This window comes from Phyllopteryx taeniolatus, chromosome 19 (genome assembly GCF_024500385.1).
Source record: "Phyllopteryx taeniolatus isolate TA_2022b chromosome 19, UOR_Ptae_1.2, whole genome shotgun sequence".
NCBI classification, from domain to species: domain Eukaryota; kingdom Metazoa; phylum Chordata; class Actinopteri; order Syngnathiformes; family Syngnathidae; genus Phyllopteryx; species Phyllopteryx taeniolatus.
In genome coordinates, this window is record NC_084520.1 from 17,895,895 (window position 1) to 17,915,389 (window position 19,495).

General features: G+C 46.6%; 1 protein-coding gene across 9 annotated transcripts in view; it reads right to left on the reverse strand.

Moving 5' to 3' along the window:
- Window positions 1-975: 975 nt before the first annotated feature.
- Window positions 976-19,495, reverse strand: part of pald1a (phosphatase domain containing paladin 1a) — a 48,150-nt gene continuing 29,630 nt past the window's right edge. For all 9 annotated transcript variants that reach the window (XM_061756516.1, XM_061756510.1, XM_061756513.1 and 6 more), the window contains 3 exons: window positions 19,212-19,352; window positions 9,357-9,512; window positions 976-3,842 (listed from right to left, as the gene is read on the reverse strand). In XM_061756516.1, the coding sequence (XP_061612500.1) occupies window positions 3,690-3,842; window positions 9,357-9,512; window positions 19,212-19,352 (450 nt within the window). In that variant the 3' untranslated portion in view covers window positions 976-3,689. The remainder of the gene's footprint in view (window positions 3,843-9,356; window positions 9,513-19,211; window positions 19,353-19,495) is intronic.

Sequence of the window (19,495 nt, forward strand, 5' to 3'; positions counted from 1 at the left end):
GAGGCCGTCCGGAAACACGACCGGCAGATAAAGCAGGGGAGGGGGACGATTACTTGGCTCCGGTCAAGAATAGAAAACTTCCAACAAAAGCCAAGACTCCAGGTTGCAGGGTAGGGGGTAGTAGAGAGAAAAAAAAAAAAAAAAAAAAAAAAAAAGTCCAACGGAATTTTCTGTTTTACGAGATTCAAGTTGTCATTTTAGGAGAAAACCGTCCGGACATTTTTTGTCTATTTTACAGGACAATTTGAGCAAATTTACAAGATTAAAGCTGCAACTTCAAAATAAAAGTTCTATTTCTTCCCAAAAATGTTTTGTAATTTTACAAGATTCAAATTGTCATTTTAAGAGAATTAGTTTTAAATTTCTAAATTGACATTTTAAGTTGTAATTTGACTTGGGAAAAATGTTTTCATTTTATGACAATCTGACCATTTTAAAAGAATAAGTCAGAATTTTACAAAAATAAACTTAAAATGAGAAAAAAAAATCACAACTTTTTTCTCTATTACAAGAATAACATTTTACAAGAATAAACTTATTACAAAAATATTCAGAATGAGTAAAGTTGCAAAATTAGCAGAAAAAAAAATATTTTACAATAATAAACCTGTAATATTATGGGAATGAAGTTGTCATTTTAAGAAAGGTATTTTTATGACAATTCAGTTTTAAGGTATTGCAATTTTACAAAAGCAGTCACATGGCGAGAAAAAAAAGTTGTCATTTAACGAGAAGAAAAAGAAAGTCCGAATTTTAATTAGCCAAAGCGCAAATTTGACGAGAAAAAAAAAAGTTTCAATTTTGACGCAGTTGGAATTTGACAGGAAGAAAAACGGAGACGACAACTTGGCCGGAGCGCCGAATAGAAAACTTCCAAAGGGAAAAACAATCAATCCAGTTTGCGAAACTCTTGGCCCAGGATGGTTGCTTCGGTTCTGCTGCTGCTGATGAAACCATGAAATAAAAAGCACAAAATCTATCGCAATACTTTATTGAGCTCTTAAAAAAGGAAGAGGAAACAATACATGGCCTCAATGGCAAGACATGATGACAAACTGAAAAGAAATGAAGTCGCTTTTTGTTTTGAAACATCATCATCATCATCATCAGTCAACGTTTGAAAGTAACATCGAAATCTCTAACGTAAAGGCAACGTTAGACAGAAACTAAGCAGCCGTTAGTACCCGCATGTGAAACGGCTCCCACGGGGATCGAGTCAGAAGTTTCACCAGGAAAGATACAATCAAGTCCTGATGGTACAAGAACGCGGTTGGGATCTTAGAAGAATCAAGTCAAACTCTGACCAGACGACAGTTGCAATTTCACAAGAATGAAGTCAGAATGTTCAAGGAATAAAGTCAATATTACAAAACTGTCATTATGCTAATCAAGTCAAACTCAAATGCGAATAAAACCGCTACTTTTTTTTTTTTTTTTACGAGAATAAAGCCCTAATAGCCTAAGAATGATCATTTTCAAAAATATATTTTACGAGAAAGTCCGAAGTCCGAATCTTACGAGAATTAAGTCAAACTCTAAACGAGAGAAAAAGTTTCACTTTGAGGTGAAAAAGTGAAAAATGTGATTTCATGACAATAAAGCCAAACTTGTAGAATAGTGTTCATTTCATCGTGAAATTTACAAGACGACATAATGTCCGTATTCTTAAAAAAAAAAAAAAAAAAAAAAAAAATCGTAATTTTGTGAGAATCAAGTCAAACAAGTACGACAATTAAATCCTAACTTTTTCACAAGCCCTGATCTTATACAAATAAAGTTGTCATTGTACGAGAAAAAGTAACCAACGTGAAAAAGTAAAACTCTTGAGAAAACATTTGTCATTTAAACGTGAAGTCAATTTATAAGTGTTAGCTTGGCATTTTAGGAGCAGAAGTTTATTATTACAAGAAAAAGGTTTGCGATTTAACGACGCGGTCATTTTGACGTGGAACGCTTCAGTCAACATGACGACAAAACTTTTCATTCGAGGGAAATAAGGTCGCAACTTGACCAGACGAAAGAATTCCAAGACAAAGGCATGTTAAAGGAATGAAAATGAATACATTTACTAGAATAAATTCAGAATCTTCTTGTTGAGCGCAGCCTGAAGACTCGTTCGTTCAAGTGCAGAGCGCTTTTTTTATTGTTTACGTGCTTCTGATTCACAGCCGGGTTGCAAAAGGGCCGCCGTTCGAGCCCACGAGAGCGGAACTTACATGAAGGAATCCAACATCGGAGTAAAACTGTGGTCATTTTTAAATGCCAAGACTGTTACAAAAACAAAAAAACTGCCAATGGGTTAGCATTCGGCAAAGATGGAATCGAGTCACGCAGGCGGAAGGAAGTCTTAACCTTCACGTCGCAAGCAAGTCCGTCCGTTTGGATGAAGCGATTTGTACGAGCCGATTTGGCCGAGTCGATTTGTACTCGGCGAGTCGAGTCGCCTTTGGAACGCGGTCTTGCGCGCGGTATCTGGTCTCGATTAAGACGGAAGACCAATAAGGTCAAATAACGACAAGATCTGCCAATTTCTCGGACCCGACGGTTCTCAAAGTGTGGCGCGGGCTCCCTCTGGTGGTACGTGAAGAATCACCAAATGAAATGTTCAAATTGTGCATAATGTGACAGTGACGGCAACTGTTTTTTTTTTTTGGGGGGGGGAGGGGCGGGGGGGGTAATCCAGCACAGTACATTTGTTAAGTACAGTTCAGCTGTATTTAACTTTTAAGTACAATACATTTGCATTTAATCATTTAGAAATGTTTAAAAAAAAAAAAAGTTTGTATTTTTCTATACAGTGGAACTTTGGTTTGCTCTAGTTTTCGTACGATTCGGTTTTCGATGACTTTTATTTTTGTTTTTTTCACGTACGTCGACGCGGTTTCGGATGGAAAACTTGCCGACTGCCAAGTAAGCCACCGAGGGGTCACGGAAAGTTCAGAGCATCAGTCCTCATCATCAGCCAAATACAGCAAGAGAAACAATCGAATTTCAAGAAACAACTCTTAGCAAAGTACGTGTCGCCCATCTCACCGGGATTTCATGAATCGTATTGATTTCACATTGTTTTCCATATGTAAAACTATTAGTTATTCTCTAGAAAAGGATTTTTTGGTTCATATTTTGGGGTGCTTGGAATAGATGAATCGGATTTACATTATTTCCTATGGCAAATAGTTTGTACAATTTAGTTGGGAGTCAGACTTTATGAATCAACTAAACCCGAAAACAGGTCCCACTGGTGTCAATGTTGAAACGATGCATCGCGTTATGAAAGCACTGAAGACACTTTTCCTTGGGAATAAGCCTCTGCCTCGTTCGGGACGAAAACTAGAATGGAGTTCTTCTGAATACAGTTCGTCGTCGTTACCGAGCCCTTCCCGGACTGGCGGGGCGGGGCCATCGTCCGATCACGACACGGGCCCTTCCCGGCGTGCGCTCCAATACCGACACGTGCTAATTAACGTCAACGTGAAACCTAACATATACAAATCGCCGTCAAGTTTTTCGAGCTTTCACTGTCTCGAGAGTCAAGTCTTTTAGTTTTCGTCAAGTCAAAAGTCACCAAAACAAGGTGAGACGAGTCGACTCGAGTTTCCATCGCTGTCGAGCGGTCAAAGCCGCGTCCGTGTCGTCTCGTCGTCATCGGAACCGGCGGGAAGCGCACGGCGCCGCGTGCTTTTCCCCCCTCAGAGGAAGTGCCCTCGGAAAGGAAGCTCCGGAAGGAGGTTCTGCTGCTGCCGGCGCCGGCGCAGTCGCGCCAGCGGGGCGTCCCCCGGGGTCTTGAACTCGCAGAAGCTCAGCCGGTTGAGGACGTCGTACACGCCCGCCCTGGACGCCACCTGGCGAGGAGGAGACGAAGCCACCATTTACGGAGAAAAGAAATAAGTGGGAACTTATTAACAGCAAATGTTCTCTCTCTCTTTCTTTCTTTCTTTACATTCTCTTGAAATGTTTTACAGTGGGACCTTGACTTACAAGTTTTATTCTTTCCGTGACCAAGCTTGTTAATGTAATTGACTTGCATATCAAATTCATATTTTCCATTGATATGAATTGAACCCCGAGCGAGGATAAGCGGTTCAGAGAATGGATGAAATTCATTCCAATGAAATGAATCCGCTTCAGCCACCCCCAAAAAAAGACAAAAAGATTTGTATGAAGAAAAGAAAAACCTTGGAAGTTGGGCCCCTCCCTCGTACGTCAAGGTAGCAAATTTCCAGAATAAAGTTCCCATTTGACAGCTGCAGTCGTAATCAAATGAGGAAAAAAGTTGATCATTTGACAAGATTTCTTCGTATAGCAGAATTATTTTGCCGCTGTCCAATTCAGAGGCGCCCTGGCCCGTTTGACAGTTAGCGACGCCATGGAAACGGGTCAACGTCCTTCCCGGGAAGTTTCACGAAAAAGGCGGCGGTTGGCGCCCAGTCACGGTCCCGGCGCGGCTCTCCAACGCCCGGCAGAATTATGGGAGGCAACGCCGCGGGCAACCGCAAACATCCGGCCGTAAAGTCAGACCGGGCAAACAGACTTGGGGCCGCCTCGTTAGAAGCGTCACAGCCCGCCCGCCCGCCCGCCCGCCGTCTTTAAACGCTCGACCGCTCCCAAACGTTAACGCGCCATCTTGGATGAATACGCGCGGCGCTCTTGTTCTGCTACAAAATTGTGTACTGCGTAATGATTCGAGCCTCGAGCTGACGCGAATGCAACGTCGTACAATTCGTCACTCAAACTGAGGAGGGGGAAAAAATGAAAAATAAAATCGGAATTTGACTACAAAGCCCAATTCCAATGAGGTCGGGATATTGTGTAAAAAGGGAATCAAAACATGCCGATTTCAGCAAGACAATGACAAGCCACGTTCGTTGCGCACGTTGTTGCGCAGCGTAGTTTGGGAGTCGAGAGCGCGCGAGCGAGTACCAGAGCGTCCTGCCGGCAGTCCGGACCTCCCGTTGGAAATTATGAAGCGCAAAATACCACAAGTGAGGGAAAAAAACGCCGACTGTTGAGCAACTCGCGTTCTACATCAAGCAAGAATGGGAAAGAATTCCACCTACAAAGGCTTCGACAATTCCTGTCCTCACTTCCCAAGCGCTTCTTGAGTGGTGGGGGGGGGGGCTCCTGTTTCTAGACCGTGACAAAGACGCTATGGAAACCGTTCAAAAATAGGTTTTAATACGTTTAAATGTGTTGTGTGGGAATTTTTTTTTTTTTTTTTTTTTTTTAAATATAGTCCCTCTACATCGCAGACTCTCACCTATTGTGATTGGGTCTAGACTGTAGCCCCTGCGATAACGGGGGTGGGGGTGGGGGGGGTGGGGTGGGGGTACACTGTACTTTAAATCCCTTAAGCAATACAAAAATGTTCCTTTCAGGCTTCTTTTTTTTTTTTTTTTTTTTCCCCCCCTTGCCTGAGCCATTTGCTGGGAACAAATGAGTCGGCACATTGGAGCTATTAAGTCGGCGGATGCGACTCGCAGCTGAATGTCTGGATCGGCGCTGTTAAAGCACGCCACTTAACGCGACTCATCCACTCGCCGATCCAGCTGTGGAAACAGCGGCAAACACATCAGCTGAGAAAGCCGAGGCTCCAGCCAAATAGCAAGCCATAATTGTTTTTTTTTTTACCCATTCAGCATCAAGTTGCCTTTATTCTCCTAATGAAAAGGCTCTGAAACCGAGGTGGAGAGCCACCTTACTTTGTTGAACTGAGTTTTAAGTCAGCCTGTAATGTGGTCTGAGGCTGTGAGATGTCTGATTTGGAACAATATACGGTATAACTATATCGTTGACATAATATAGTGCAACAGTCAGAGCAGATTTCATAAAAAGTAGTGGCCCTGGGGAAGAGCCCTGGGGTACACCCTATTTTGAGGGGACAGTAAATTTACACTAGTGTCATTTCTTCAGCGTTGTCCCATGGAAATAAATAAATAAATAAATACATAAAAGGAGTGTAGTCACTTTTGTGAGACCGAGTACAGTATATTGCGGCCATGGTGGCCACGTGCGTGACGTTTTTCCCCATTTCACGCCTGGGGCTTCGTACATCAGAGACTTCGTATCAGCCGTCGCCACGTGAGACCGAGCACTGAGCTAGCGCCTTCTGGAATGCTGTTAAATGAGAGTACACACGCGCGCGCACGCACTCACTCGACACACACGGCCAGCGCATGTTGCGGGACAGACAGTACCCTTCAAACACGGCCGCTTGCGTAACAGCGGCTTAGTGTGTGTGTGTGTGTGTGCGCGGCGGCGAGGACCCTCCGCAGCCGCCTCTGACGCTCGCTCGGGGCTTGTCATGAACGATCCCGCCACGGTCACTGGTGACGGGCTAACGATCGTGGCTGCGGGCCATTTGGCTGTGATCGGTTGGGGAGGCGCCAGGCTTCGCAGCAAGTGGGCCACTCGACACATGCGCCTCGCTGTTGACGGCTCCAATCCAGAGGAAGTCTTTTCCGAGAGCCTACGGAGCGAGGGGCGCGCTACAACCAATCCATCAGTGTGCCACTGTTTTTATATCCCGTACATTTTGAAAAAGTGCTACATCGCAGCTTTGTGTCAAAAGTGATTTCGGTAACCCTTTCCTCTGACGGTCACGTCGCATGGATCGAGTTGAGTACTCGTCATTTGCATTGGCACAGCTGAGAGGTTGACTATTCTCCTTTTTCTTCATGTCAAAGTGTAAAACTTCCCAAACACTTCATATTTACAGAGTTACTTACTCCGATTTAGCGTGTTCAATACATTCAAGTTGAAGACTGTCAAAGCGGCCCTTTCATCTTTTCATTTTTCAGTCAGTAGGAAACATTTTGGACACCCCTCAGTCCAAACAATCAGACCTTGTTGAAGTCTCGCTCTCGTTGGCTCGGTTGCTGTCTGACCGACTTCCAAGCGTTTATCCAACCGCTGACCTCGGCATTACTCAACCAGAACTCGAATAGTCCGAGATCCTGCGGGAAACCGTAGTCTTTTGCCGCTTCGGTGGTGGTGTGACCACAATCGAACCTTCGATCTGACCACCGGCCTCCGGATTACTGGTCCCCGAGACATTGTCTTGTCGGTATGGTTCTGGCTTGACCACACAAGCTAACCTCAAAGTGACTCCGGGTGGCAGAAACAAGTGCTACAGTCTTTCGCAAGCTCTCCGACGCAAGGACCTTGACGATCTGGAAGAGATTTAGCAGACGCTGTGTGGGTATCTGATACTTGGAGCAGGCGCCTTCCACCGGAGAGGTTTGGGGCACATCCGAGTCGTAAGAGGCGCAACGCTCATCCTCCGTGGGAACACCTTGGGCTCGTCTGTTGCCGCCGCCATCTGATTTTGCAAAACGAAGGCCGTGCGCTGCCGCTAAAACCGCCAAAGGTCAAAGCCACAACTTGATTTCGGTCTTCACGTAAATCTCACTCGCAAAGCAAAGCAACTCGGGGCTGCGAGAGAAAACGTCAATAAGCGAGCTGACTTTCTGCTGCGCTACCGGCAGGGGATGTCACTTTCCAATTTGGCAAACGTCGGCCCGACATTTGCCGAGCGCTGATAGTCAGAAGCGTCTTTCTAGTTGGATCCGAGCAGGCGGCTCTCAGTATTGGTACAATAGAAATACAGCGCTTTTATATTTGATTCTTTGAATTTCATTGCGACGTTTGTCCATTTTGAACAAAATACAGCCTATTTTCAAGCGAGACCCCCTCAGCGACTTCAATTGTTCTGCATTTTGCCACCTAAAAAGCAGAAAAGAGGCTTTTTCAGGTATCATCTCTTTTGTCCCGCGGAAGCTTGGGTTCGTATGTATTTATTCTGCGCAGGTTCACAGTGCGAGCGAGCACATTTTTGGGACGCGGCGCACATATTTGGTATTCATAACAGGAAGGATATGCCTCCATTGAGCGAGCATATTTCTCTGACAGCTGTTTTCTCAGTGATCGTTCCAGTCCTTTTTGGAATGCCGCCCCGCTTTTATTCCACCCCAATAAGGACAAAAAAGACGGCAGGGATTTCATTCGGCGAATTTCAAACATTCTTTTTGCTTTGGTCTTTCTTTCCCGGGGCCTTCTGGTTGCAATGCAAACCGTGAGCCCCTTTTCGTAGAATCCCAACATCGGAATATTCGCAGTTCGGCATTCGCAAGAGTTACAGGAGCCAAGTGAAATGCTACGGCCGTATTTTGTGCAATTGCGACATTTTGTTTAACCATATTGTACATTGACTTATATTGATTTTTTTAAATGTTTTTTTGATTTTCTTTGAACTCATTCACTGCTGTGGACATTTATATTAGTCAACCACCGTTTCCTACCACTGACGTACATACTCGTCAAGTACGTTTCCCAATGGGGAAGGGGAACAGGGTCTTCCCCAGCTCGTCTGTGAAATTCGCCTCCGTTGAGCCGCTGTCACGATTAACAGATCCCCGTAGATGGCGGCGTTGCGTCGCTTCGGAACAGACGATAACGATTCGGAGTGAATGGATGACGAGGGAGACAAATGCGAACAAGGAAAGTGGAGCATGTTAGGCTCCTTCCGCTCCAGCAGAGACACAGCAGCTAGCCAGTAGAAAGCAAGTGTGTGTCGCCATCGGGAGAAAAGAGAAAGAGTGAATGAGGAACATATATAGGCATATATATATATATATATATATATATTTTTTTTTAAATGAGTCACTTTTCACAAGAAGCTCGTTTTTGGTGGAAACCAACCCATGTTCTACTGCGGATGACTACAGAACGGAAAGCGGTAGGAACCAAATTCTTTCTCTGGGGAAAGAAGAGCGTCTACTCTTCTAATATTCTTTGGCTCTTGAAAGATCAGTCAAAATGGCCGCAAATGATGAGCAATATGGGTAACTTTGCTTGGAAAGCGGCTGGCTAGCAGTGAATGTTTACTTGGGTGCTCTGAAAAGGCACTTTGAAAATGTGCGCCGTGATGTTGCAACATCGTTCTTAACGTCTATAAAAGCGGGCCACGACAATGGGAAAATGAGGCTTCGTCAACTTTATTTGGGATTTTTTTAGGCCGATGCTAGCGTGAAGATTATCGCTGGATTGCGTAGTGTGTGTGTACTTGGCGTCGTGACACAACAACAAGACAACAAAATGGCAACCCTGTCAACTTCTGCCAGAGTTTCATTTTGCCCCACCCCCTCCATGTCACGGCAACATGTATTTTTTTCTTGGTTTTTTTTTACAGCGTCAACATAGAGACTCTTCATTTGTGTGGAATGCACATAAAGTTTACTGGCATAAGGATTAGCGTGCGCACGCACGCACAGCCTTGACATCACAACGGTTCCACGTGTGAAGAAACAACAATGGGAGCCAGACCCAAGCTCGTAAATTCCAAGGCAAATGTGGGTTACCTGCTCCATCCAGAGCGTGAAAGAACGCTGCCAGGAGTCCTTCTTCTCCAGGTGCAGGTACGTATTGAAGAGGATGAGGTAAATGTAGCGCTCCAGATACTGCAGACTCTTCAGCAGGAGTTGATGACACTCCTTCTCCGACTTGCCGCTTTTGATCTGGGGAACAACAGCGCAAGAAAGAGGAGCTCAAACGTCTTATTTCACAGCACGCGAGTGCTTTTCCACGTGCAGTTTTACAAGCAATTTCAGAATGCTTGTAAGCGGTAGGTGCCAGTGTACGTCCGCGTGGCAGAAAGCGGTCGACGACCGCTGACCTGAACTGAAAACCTTCCCCGCCAATGATGCTATCAAATGTTTCGTCGCCCGATTTCCTTAAATCGGTGGGTGAGGAGGATAAATCAAGCGCATGTTGCCTAAAACACTCGCTGGACAAACGCTAGCGGAGACATTTAAGAGTCAATCAAGCTAGCGGGAACGGTTAACTCCAACAGGAAGTAGAATAGAAGAGAACTTGATTGTCACGTGTAAAGAAACAATGAGAACCACTTTTGCAACCTTCATCAAAATTAGCAGCATTGCAGAGAAAAGGAGATGAAAAACACAGCGTTATTCACGGGACATGTTTATTATTATTCTTATTAAAAGGTTTAGCATTATTCATTAAGACTCGTTGGACTTTAAAAGGTGGCAAAGGTACTCCCATTCTGTACTTAGGTACACGTACAGATTGGGACTAATCTTGCTTGTCATCTAATCGATTCATAATCGAAATTGTGAGGGACGTGCGGGATGCTGGGCGGATGTGGTCTGACTGCAGCTCGCTTTTGCACCTACTAAAAAAAAAAAAAAAAAAAAAAGATTACTTTTATAGCGGTCATACAGAAAGGAAGAAAAAAAAAAATCCATCACATCACGCTGAAAGTCGTCGTGTGAGAGCTAGCTAGCGTTGGCTCGACTTTTATGCTATCAAAACAACCGATAGCTTTGCCAACATTGTGAAATGAATAACGAAGAAAAAAGAGAAATTAGCAAAGGATAACTGAAAAGAAAATGTGTTTTCTCAGATTAGACAGATTTTGACATTTTTTTTCTCACTTTTCTTCCCACCATTGAAGGTCATTTGAAAATGTGCGCAGCTCAGCATAACACAATCATTCCGGAGCAGGATGACGCAACAGGGCAGGTTTCCTGTCCGTTCCCCGACAGCCGTGATTGGAGCCCAAATGAGCCACAGGGGGAGAAACAACATTTGGACGTCTGTCGTCAGCAACTCTCAAAAGGTTAGCGGTGGACGCGCATGTTGCCTGGCCCTAGCGCATGTGCCTCCTAGCATTTGCATGGAGAACCCAATCACCATGAGCGCCAGGGACTCCCCCAAGTGCTTTGCACATTGTTTTTAAAAAAAAAAAAAACAACAAAGAGAACTATTCCCATATTTATGACCTTGTTCGCGTTACGTACTAAGTAATATTGTATATGGCCTTCTTTTACAATGCGTCTACTGCTGCATGCTCACAATGCACAAATATATCTGAAACTCCCGAGGGCGTGATTTACGAAAGGTTTGCGCGTGCAAAAGTGGTCGCGTACACAAACAGCCGCGGAAGCTGATCTACTAACCTGGCGCCAACAGGACCGTGCCGGGCAGTTGATTTTACGCAAACAAAAACCGATACGGCTGATTTGGCCTCTCGAAAAAGTAGGATTGAAATGCAGGTGCAAACCGCACTGCTGTGCGCAACGATGAGGAGGTGGTGCATTTTTGAAATGCCAGAAACCAAAATGATTGCAGCATGTCGTCCATTCGGCAACACAATTTTGGAGCTTGAAATCCTCCTCGGAGCCATTTCGCCTGTTTTCCCAACCGCTCTGCCAACCCAGACGTGCGTGCGACGTGTTGGTGAAAAGGTCAACGCGGGTCTCCATCGGACTGACACGTGGTGCCAATTAGCAGCCGCCGGCGGGGGGTAAAGACAGCGATCCGTACCGGCCCTTCCAGGTTCGCACAAGCGGCCATTCATCACATTGCGCAGCACGCCCCCCACTCGAATCCCAAAGCAAACGACCTCCACGTACAGAGCAGCAAATGTCAAGCATACGTGTCCATTTTCAGGTGGGCTCACAAGTGGACCCAAACTGCCCTTTCTACGCGGTTCCCCCTTTTGCTAGCAGGAGAATGATGAGCGCGTGCACTAGCTAATGTTTCCAAGTACAGCCAACCCTCACTATTGGAACCAAACCGCCATGCGTCTGATCCTGAGGTGGAAAAGTTCAAGTATCTGGGAGTCTCGTTCACGAGCGAAAGACGACCGGAGAGGGCGACGGGCGGATCGGCGGAGTGTCTGCAGTCGTGCGGACTCCGTGCGGGTCTGTCGTGGTGAAGAGGAATTCTCGACTTAGCCGTCGCTCTATGTTCTATGTTCCTACCCTCGCCCGTGGTCACGACACACAGCTCGTCACCCGAAGAACAAGATCGCGCATCCGAGAGTTTCCTCCGCAGGGTTCTCGCTTAGACAACGGGTGAGAAGCTCGGTCATCCGGGACGGGCTCAGAGGCGGCTCGGGCACCCGGATAGGACCCCCGCCCCCCCCCTGACGTCTCCCCGGTGACACGCCGGAGAGATCTCCCCGGAAGAGCTGGACCAAGAAGTCCGGGCTTCCTCGCTTCCGGCAGGTTGGCGGCTCCACGACCCGACCTCGGATATGCGGAAAAAAATTCCCGGATGGATGTTGTGAATGGGCAAGATTGTATCGCTTGACTTACCGAGTAATGACTTGACTTGCTTCTTGTTTTTTTTTTTTTTGTGGGGACACGATCGACTGTCTTGAATTTTTACCGCCGCAACGTGGGACTCGTTTGAAAACTGACGGTTAAGACTTGAGACGCGCTTATGTCACTTACTCCCAACTCCCCAACAAGTAAGATGCATTTGTAAATGGAATTCTTTTGTATTGCTGTTGTTCAGGCAAGGAAATACTGCAAAGAGTATGTGGGTGACTGTCTGACATTATCATCCGCACTCAGCGACCTAAGAGGCAATGACTGGCAGCTTTCTGGACATTATAGTACCCCCCCCCCCCCCCCTTCTTTTAAAAAAGACAAAACAAGGCAATCTACGAAGCCAACGTGCAGGTTGTTTCGCGCTGACATTTTACAGAGCCAGTCATCCGTACAGCCGCAATCGAACATATATCATCTGGCCTCAGGCTTCAGGAGCGAGCAGGCGAGTGGGGAGCGAGGAGGAGGCGCCTCCGTGTTAATAGCTTCGACAGATTCCACTCCTCTGTCTTTTTCCAGTCGCTCAGCCACATTGTCACGATTAAATCCCCCCGAAGTCTTGCTAGATTTCTCGGGGAGGGCTCGGTGGAAACCGCATACTGTATAAGCAGGAGCAAATTAATGCAACCCTGTACTCTTGCGGTTAAGACTCTTGAGTCTCGTGCGTCATGACCTCTGGGTATGCATAACCAACATACCTTGAACATTTAAACGGCCCGAGCGAGTGCACAGGCTCCGAAAAAATTTGAGCCAGATGACGAGCGCAGTAGTAGTAGTAGTAGTCGTCGTGTCACCAATGCATTTTCTTCTCCTCGTTGCTCACTTTCTTAGGACCCAAGGTCAGAAAAACCAAGCACAAAAAATAAAAAACGAGAAAAATGCGAGCACAAAAACACACAAGATTACCTGCGCTTTCATTGCGAGGTAATGACGTGAATTGATGGCAGCCGACGGTTGTTGAGAAGTTGACTGCTGCCATCTATTGATGGGCGCTCTTGAATGTCACGCATACATTCACGCACGAAGCAAAAAAAAAAAACAAAAAGCTTGCAACGTGATAAAAATCGCAAAGTTTTCAGACCCCCTTCAATTTGTCCCTTTTTGTTATATTGCAGCCACTTGTTAAAATCATTGAAGTTCATTTGTTTCCTCATTAATGTACACACAGCAGCCCATATTGACAGAAAAAAAACTTCATTGTTGAAACGTTTGCTGATTTAAAAAAAAAAAAAAAAGAAAAAAGAAACACAGCCATAAGAATTCAGACCCTCTGCTGCTGTCCATTTCCTGAGATGGTTCTACACCTTCGTTGGAGTCCAGCGGTGTTTGATTATACTGACTGGACTTGATTAGGAAAGCCACGCCCCTGTCTAGAGAAGACCTTACAGCTCACAGTGCATGTTAGAGCAAATGACAATCAGGAGGTCAAAGGAACTGCCTGAAGAGCTCAGAGACAGATTTGCGGCAAGGCACAGATCGGGCCAAGGTTACGAAACAATTTCAGCTGCACTTCGGGTTCCCAAGGGCACAGTGGCCTCCATAATCCTGAAACGGAAGACGTTCGGGACGACCAGAACCCTTCCGAGAGCCGGCCGTCCGGCCAAACTGAGGAATCGGGGGAGGAGGGCCTTGGTGAGAGAGGTCAAGAAGAACCCAAAGTTTACTGTGGCTGAGCTCCAGAGATGCAGTCGGGAGATGGAAGAAAGTTCTAGAAAGTCAACCATCACTGCAGCCAGTCGGGGCTTTATGGCAGAGTGGCCCGACGGAAGCCTCTCCTCAGCGCAAGACACGTGAAAGAAAACACCTGAAGGACTCCAAGGTGGTGAGAAATAAGATTCTCTGGGAGAAATTGTTGGCCTTGATTCTAAGCGGCACGTGTGGAGAAAACCAGGCAACTGCTCATCACCATTTCCAATACACTGAAGCACGGGTGGCGGCAGCATCATGCCGCAGGGACAGGACGACCGGTTGCAATCGAAGTACAGGGATGTCCAGGACGAAAACCTTCACCAGAGTTCTAAGGACCTCAGACTGGGCCGAAGGTTCACCTTCCAGCAAGACAATGACCCGAAGCGCACAGCTAAAATACCGAAGGAGTGGCTTCAGAACAACTCCGTGACTGTTCTTGAATGGCCCAAGCCAGAGCCCTGACTTAAACCCAATTGAGCATCTCTGGAGAGACCTGAAAATGGCTGCCCACCAACGTTCACCATCCAACCTGACAGAACCGGAGAGGATCTGCGAGGAGGAATGGCAGAGGATCCCCATATCCAGTTGTGAAAAACTTGTTGCATCATTCCCAAAAAGACTCACGGCGGTATTAGCTCAAAAGGGGGCGTCTACTAAATACTGAGCAAAGGGTCTGAATACTTATGGCTGTGGGATATTTCAGGGTTTTTTTTTTTTTTTTAATAATAAATCTGCAAAAATGTCAACAACTCCGTTTTTTTTTTGCGGGACATTAATGTAGAAACGAACACGAATTCAGATAATAATTTGAATTTTAATCAATCCGTCTGTCATCTGTAAGCTATTTATTTGTAATGGTTGTATGTCAGGTGGGTTTGAAGTGATAGAAGTGTTTTGGGAACATCATTTTGTGGTATATTTACAGTTTCAACTATGAATGCAAGGCCTTTCGAAACATTTCCTTTTTTTCCCGCTAATCACACCACAGCTTGGCCGTCGGTTCGCCGCACGTGCCGGTAAGCCAGCGCGCCGATTATGCGTTTTGAACGGCACCAAAAAGCCCGGAGACAAATTGGCAGAAGAGTTCTTGATGAAGAAAGCGCGTTTAAGCCAAGCAATTGCAAAGGCAGCCAAGGAAATCCGAGCAAAGTGACTGCAATCAAAGTGCCATTCAAGCGTTGCGTACTCGCGCCACGGCAACGACAAATTGGGCAGAGGCCGTTATTTGTCCCGACTGGGAAGCAAATCGCAATCGCCGCAATAAGGGAAGACCTTTTCTCGCAGAGACAGTGTGTATAAAATGGTTGCTTGGGTTGTCTTAAGAAAATTGAGCAACACATAATACTGTCGCTATCCCGCTAGCTACCGTGAGCGCCACGGCATGCTAAAAAGCTCAGCGTCAAATGAGCACGTGCGCGCCAATAATCCAAGAAACACAAAAGTCATTCACTTGCCAGTCCTTCAGCGATCATGTTAACTCTGCCGGAATTTCCACCACGTCCATTTTGGAATCAATTTACTCGCTTTTCTCAATCACAAAGGGTTCGTTTACGAGTTACAATTGGAGAAAAAGTATTTTTTGAGTGACGTCAGGGTGAAAACAATATTTAGCATTCAAATGAATTTTAAGCCCTTTAACAGCATACCTTTTTGTGCATCCTGTGGGAAAAATCCGACAGTTTACACTAACAAGGCGCATTCTTTTTCAATTCCAAAATCAATCGAGCGAGCGAAGGCCGCGGCGCGCTAGCTGTAAACACACACTGGGGGCATTAAGCGTATCGCTTCATTCACAGTTGTGGAAACCCCCCGAAAAGAAATAAAGTAATTACCCCCCCTTGTTAAATCACGATTTCATTGCGGCTAGTCACAATTTTGCGTTCATTTTAAGCGATCACACCCGAGCGAGGCCGATTGCCTCCTGAGCCGTTCCATCGAGAAATTGCTGAAACAGAAAATGGCAGAGTTAGAAAAATCCTCTCGAGAAGAATTCTAAGAAATTGGAAGCTCATTAAGAAGAAAAAAATTAGTGCAATGTGGGAAGTTGAATAATTGAGAGCCACAAAGATGACCAATATGTACGAAGAGTATAAAGGCCGTGCGTAACGTTCGTATGGCAGTCGAGGCCGCGCAGCTTCGGGCTCCCGTGGCGCCTCCTCTCGCCGCCGCCATCTTTTCACGAGACGTCCCCCGTCTGCCCGTCGGAGAACTCGCTCACGGGGCCGTCTCTCCGCACCCCCAAATCGTTTTCCATTTCCGAACAGCGGGGGCCCGTCTTTTTGCCCTCTTTCATTCTTCATTTGTGGAGTTGGGCAGCGCTCTGTCCTCTTTCCATCCGAGATGCGCGCCGAGAAGACCGAAGTGAAGAGAAAATATGCAATTTTCCACTCCGTTCGACTGATCGGCCACGCAATTTTTACAGGTCCTCCTCGGCTCCTGCTCGATTATGAGCCGCTGTGACGGACAGACTCTTTTTTTTTTTTGGGGGGAAGGTGAAAAGCAAAGAATTCGAGTTTTATGACGATCAAAGTTTGATTACATTCCATAGAAAAAAAATCATTATGTAATAATTATATTTGAAACGCCAAAATTCTTCAATCAGTGATGATAAACCGTCAGCAAATATTAGGATTGCCCCCCCCCCCCCCCCCAAAAAAAACAGGGGAAAAAGTAATTTTTATTAAAGAAAATAAATAGGTGACTGTGTGGGTACTAAACGGTGACTATGCCGAGGTCCGCTGTACCTGGCTTGCCAATGGAAAGGTGCTAGTAGCAAACAGTAAAAAAAAACTTGAATTGAACAGTGACATGACGGAACGGAGATCAAAGTCGTCACAGCGACTGGCGTGAATTTCAACTGAGCCTCCAGTCGAATTTCAACGTGCATTACCGCCGGCGTAAATCATCCGGCAAATGCCAGCCCCCGCGGGCCCCTGCCAACACAAGCGCGGCAAGGTAAACACGGAAGCCAGGCGCTTTCTTTGGCCGCAACGCTGGAGGACGCATGCGCCACGTGGGGCCCACCCCTGCTCGGCGGTACGGGGATTTACGCCGCCCCTCCCGAACTCCTCCGACCCCCACCCCGGCTCTGGGAGCTGCCGGATCTTTCAAGTCCCAGGGTAAATGTATGTTTTTCTCTATGGAAGACACATTTTCCGACCGCTGGCGAAGTGGAGGAGGGGGCGCTAAGGCAACGGGGGCGGGGGTGTTCCGCTATATGAGAGACAAGAGTGCTGGTGAAATTTTCCTCTCTTCCAGCAACATCTGGCACTGTTTAGCACCTGGCCTGCTGCTTTCAAGCAAAAAGGAAAGCAGAGGGGGGGGGGGGGCAGGGAAAAAGATGAGGGGGATCGGAGGGAGGAGCGCAGTGCCAGCGTGAGGCCTCTGGATAACTCGAGCCTCGTCTTGGATTTGAGTCCGCCGGCTCGCAAAGGCCAAGCTAAACGCGCTTGCGCTGCGAAATGCACGAAAACCCTTCGAATGAGGCGCTCGTAACGTAACCCCCTTCAACCGCGCACATGCGCTCAAATTGCGGAATTATACGAGGGCTGCAGCTATCGGGTGTTCAAACAATTATGCCCTCGATTAATCAGATGAAAATGGATTTATTCCTTTGAAACACAATAACGTGACATCACTGCGGGGGGGGGGGAAACCTCCTACAGACTCTCCAAATGTGGTCAGTTTCATTTTTTTGCACAAATCTATAATATCACACGGGTCTGTTCTTTTATTTGTATTTATTTTTACAAATTAAGGAGCAATCGAAAGTGTAGAAAATGGCTTGCTCTCTTTGGCGATGCAATGCTAACGGCTCATCAAACATCCGTTTTTTTGTTTTGTTTTGGAGTTTCCTGAAAAGCGCAGGTATTCTTATTATTGTTGGCTACTTGGCGTCCTCCTCGTGTTCTCCCGTCGAATCTGTGACTTTGAGTGTGTACGGCTGTGAAAGGCGGGGGGGGGGGCTCAGCGAATGAGAGTGCGGAGTTGGCCGGCTGTTAAATGGCCGTGCGTTGATATTGGCAGCCCGTCTACGAATGTGCTTGTTACGCGTTTGTTTTCTTACAGTTTGGCCAATAAAAGGATTGAAAGCGCATCGGGGGTTGTGTCGATTTTTGACCACTTGCGGGGGGGAACGGTGCAACGGTCGGCTGTATGAAATGAGCCGACATTTACGTTGCTTCATCTTCCTTTTAGTCTGAAATGAGCCCAAAATTTGGAACCGGACGGGCCTGACTTCAACGAGCGAAAATCCATGAACAATGGATGCCCTTAATAATTGAATTGTATATATTGTATACATAATTCTTTATACCCCCAAAATCCTTGAATAAGCAGGCATATACCAGCAAATAAGCCTTTAAGAAAAGACAGAAAGGAAAACTGAAAACAATTTGGATATGCGGGGCTCCACCGTTGACCTCTCTGGCTTAGATGAATCATTCCATAAACTTTGCAAGCCACGCAACCTCGCCAACATCTCGACAAGAGTTGGCGAACCCTATGAAACTTCCTTCGACGTACTTTCCTTTCAAATGCGAAAGTTGCGAGGAGTTGGCCTTTCAAAGCGACACAACGGGAGGCTTTTCCCAAAGTGACTGGCGGAAGACAACGAGGCTCAGTGACGGGCGGTTCCGGGTGCCCCCGGCTCCTCCGGGCGCAGAGGCGCAAGGCTTGCAGTGTCGGTCAGAAAAGGCACAAAGGCGAGCCTCTGTCCGGCAGGGCAGCGTCACAAGCTGCTTTTGTTCTCCTCGAGCTTGATTTATTTGCACAGAGCAAAACCTGACAAACCAATCGAAGCCCATTACAAATCTTGACATGAGTGTTTGTAAAGCTTTTATGCGGCGCACTAGTTGCGTTTTTCACAGCAATTTTCTGCAACAAAGCCGAGACTTTCCGTCTCGAAACATCGAAAAGCGATAAATGAGCTATGTGAAATCCTGTGACGGATATTAAGGAAGGTTTCATTTCCTTCGCTGCTTCTCTTGGCTCCTTCCCATCCAAGCGGCTTCCATTAAGTTACATCATAATCAATTTTTCCACGCTCAGCCGCTCGTGCCTGCATTCCGCCCATTCATGTGCGCTGGCCACGAGCTGAGGTGGGAAAACGTGCGGAAAAACAAGCTCCCTGTCGCCCTCTGTGGGGCGCTGGCGTCCAATGCACTCTGTTTGATATACGGTAGATTTCTGGGCTCATTATGTATTGGATGTGGGTCTTGAAATATAAGCCAAAATGCTCTAAAACAGCTGCCAGTCAACTGGTTAAATAAACAGATGACGACAGATTTTTCAAAAATGTCACGCTTGGCATGGAAAAAAAGCTCCACTGCACGGGGCGGGAGCAAAGTAACTCTGCCCGCGAATGGCGACCATGAGGTGGAGGCTGACCTGTCTGTAGGTGCAGATGATGATCTCCCTCAGGTGGTAGTGCATGGGCGTCATGGTCTCCGACACAGAGTCCAGCGCCATGTCCACCTCGCGCTTCATGCGCTGCCCGTCGGGCAGCAGGCGCACCAGCTGCATCACCACCTGCGACGGAAAAATGACAAAAGCCCCTTCTTGTTTAGGACGATTGCTTTGGCGCCATCTCGTGGCATCTTGGTGCCAAGGGCGTCGGAGTGAGTTGAGGAGCTTCTAGTCGTGTTTAGCAGCCATCTATAGGCAATTAGAAA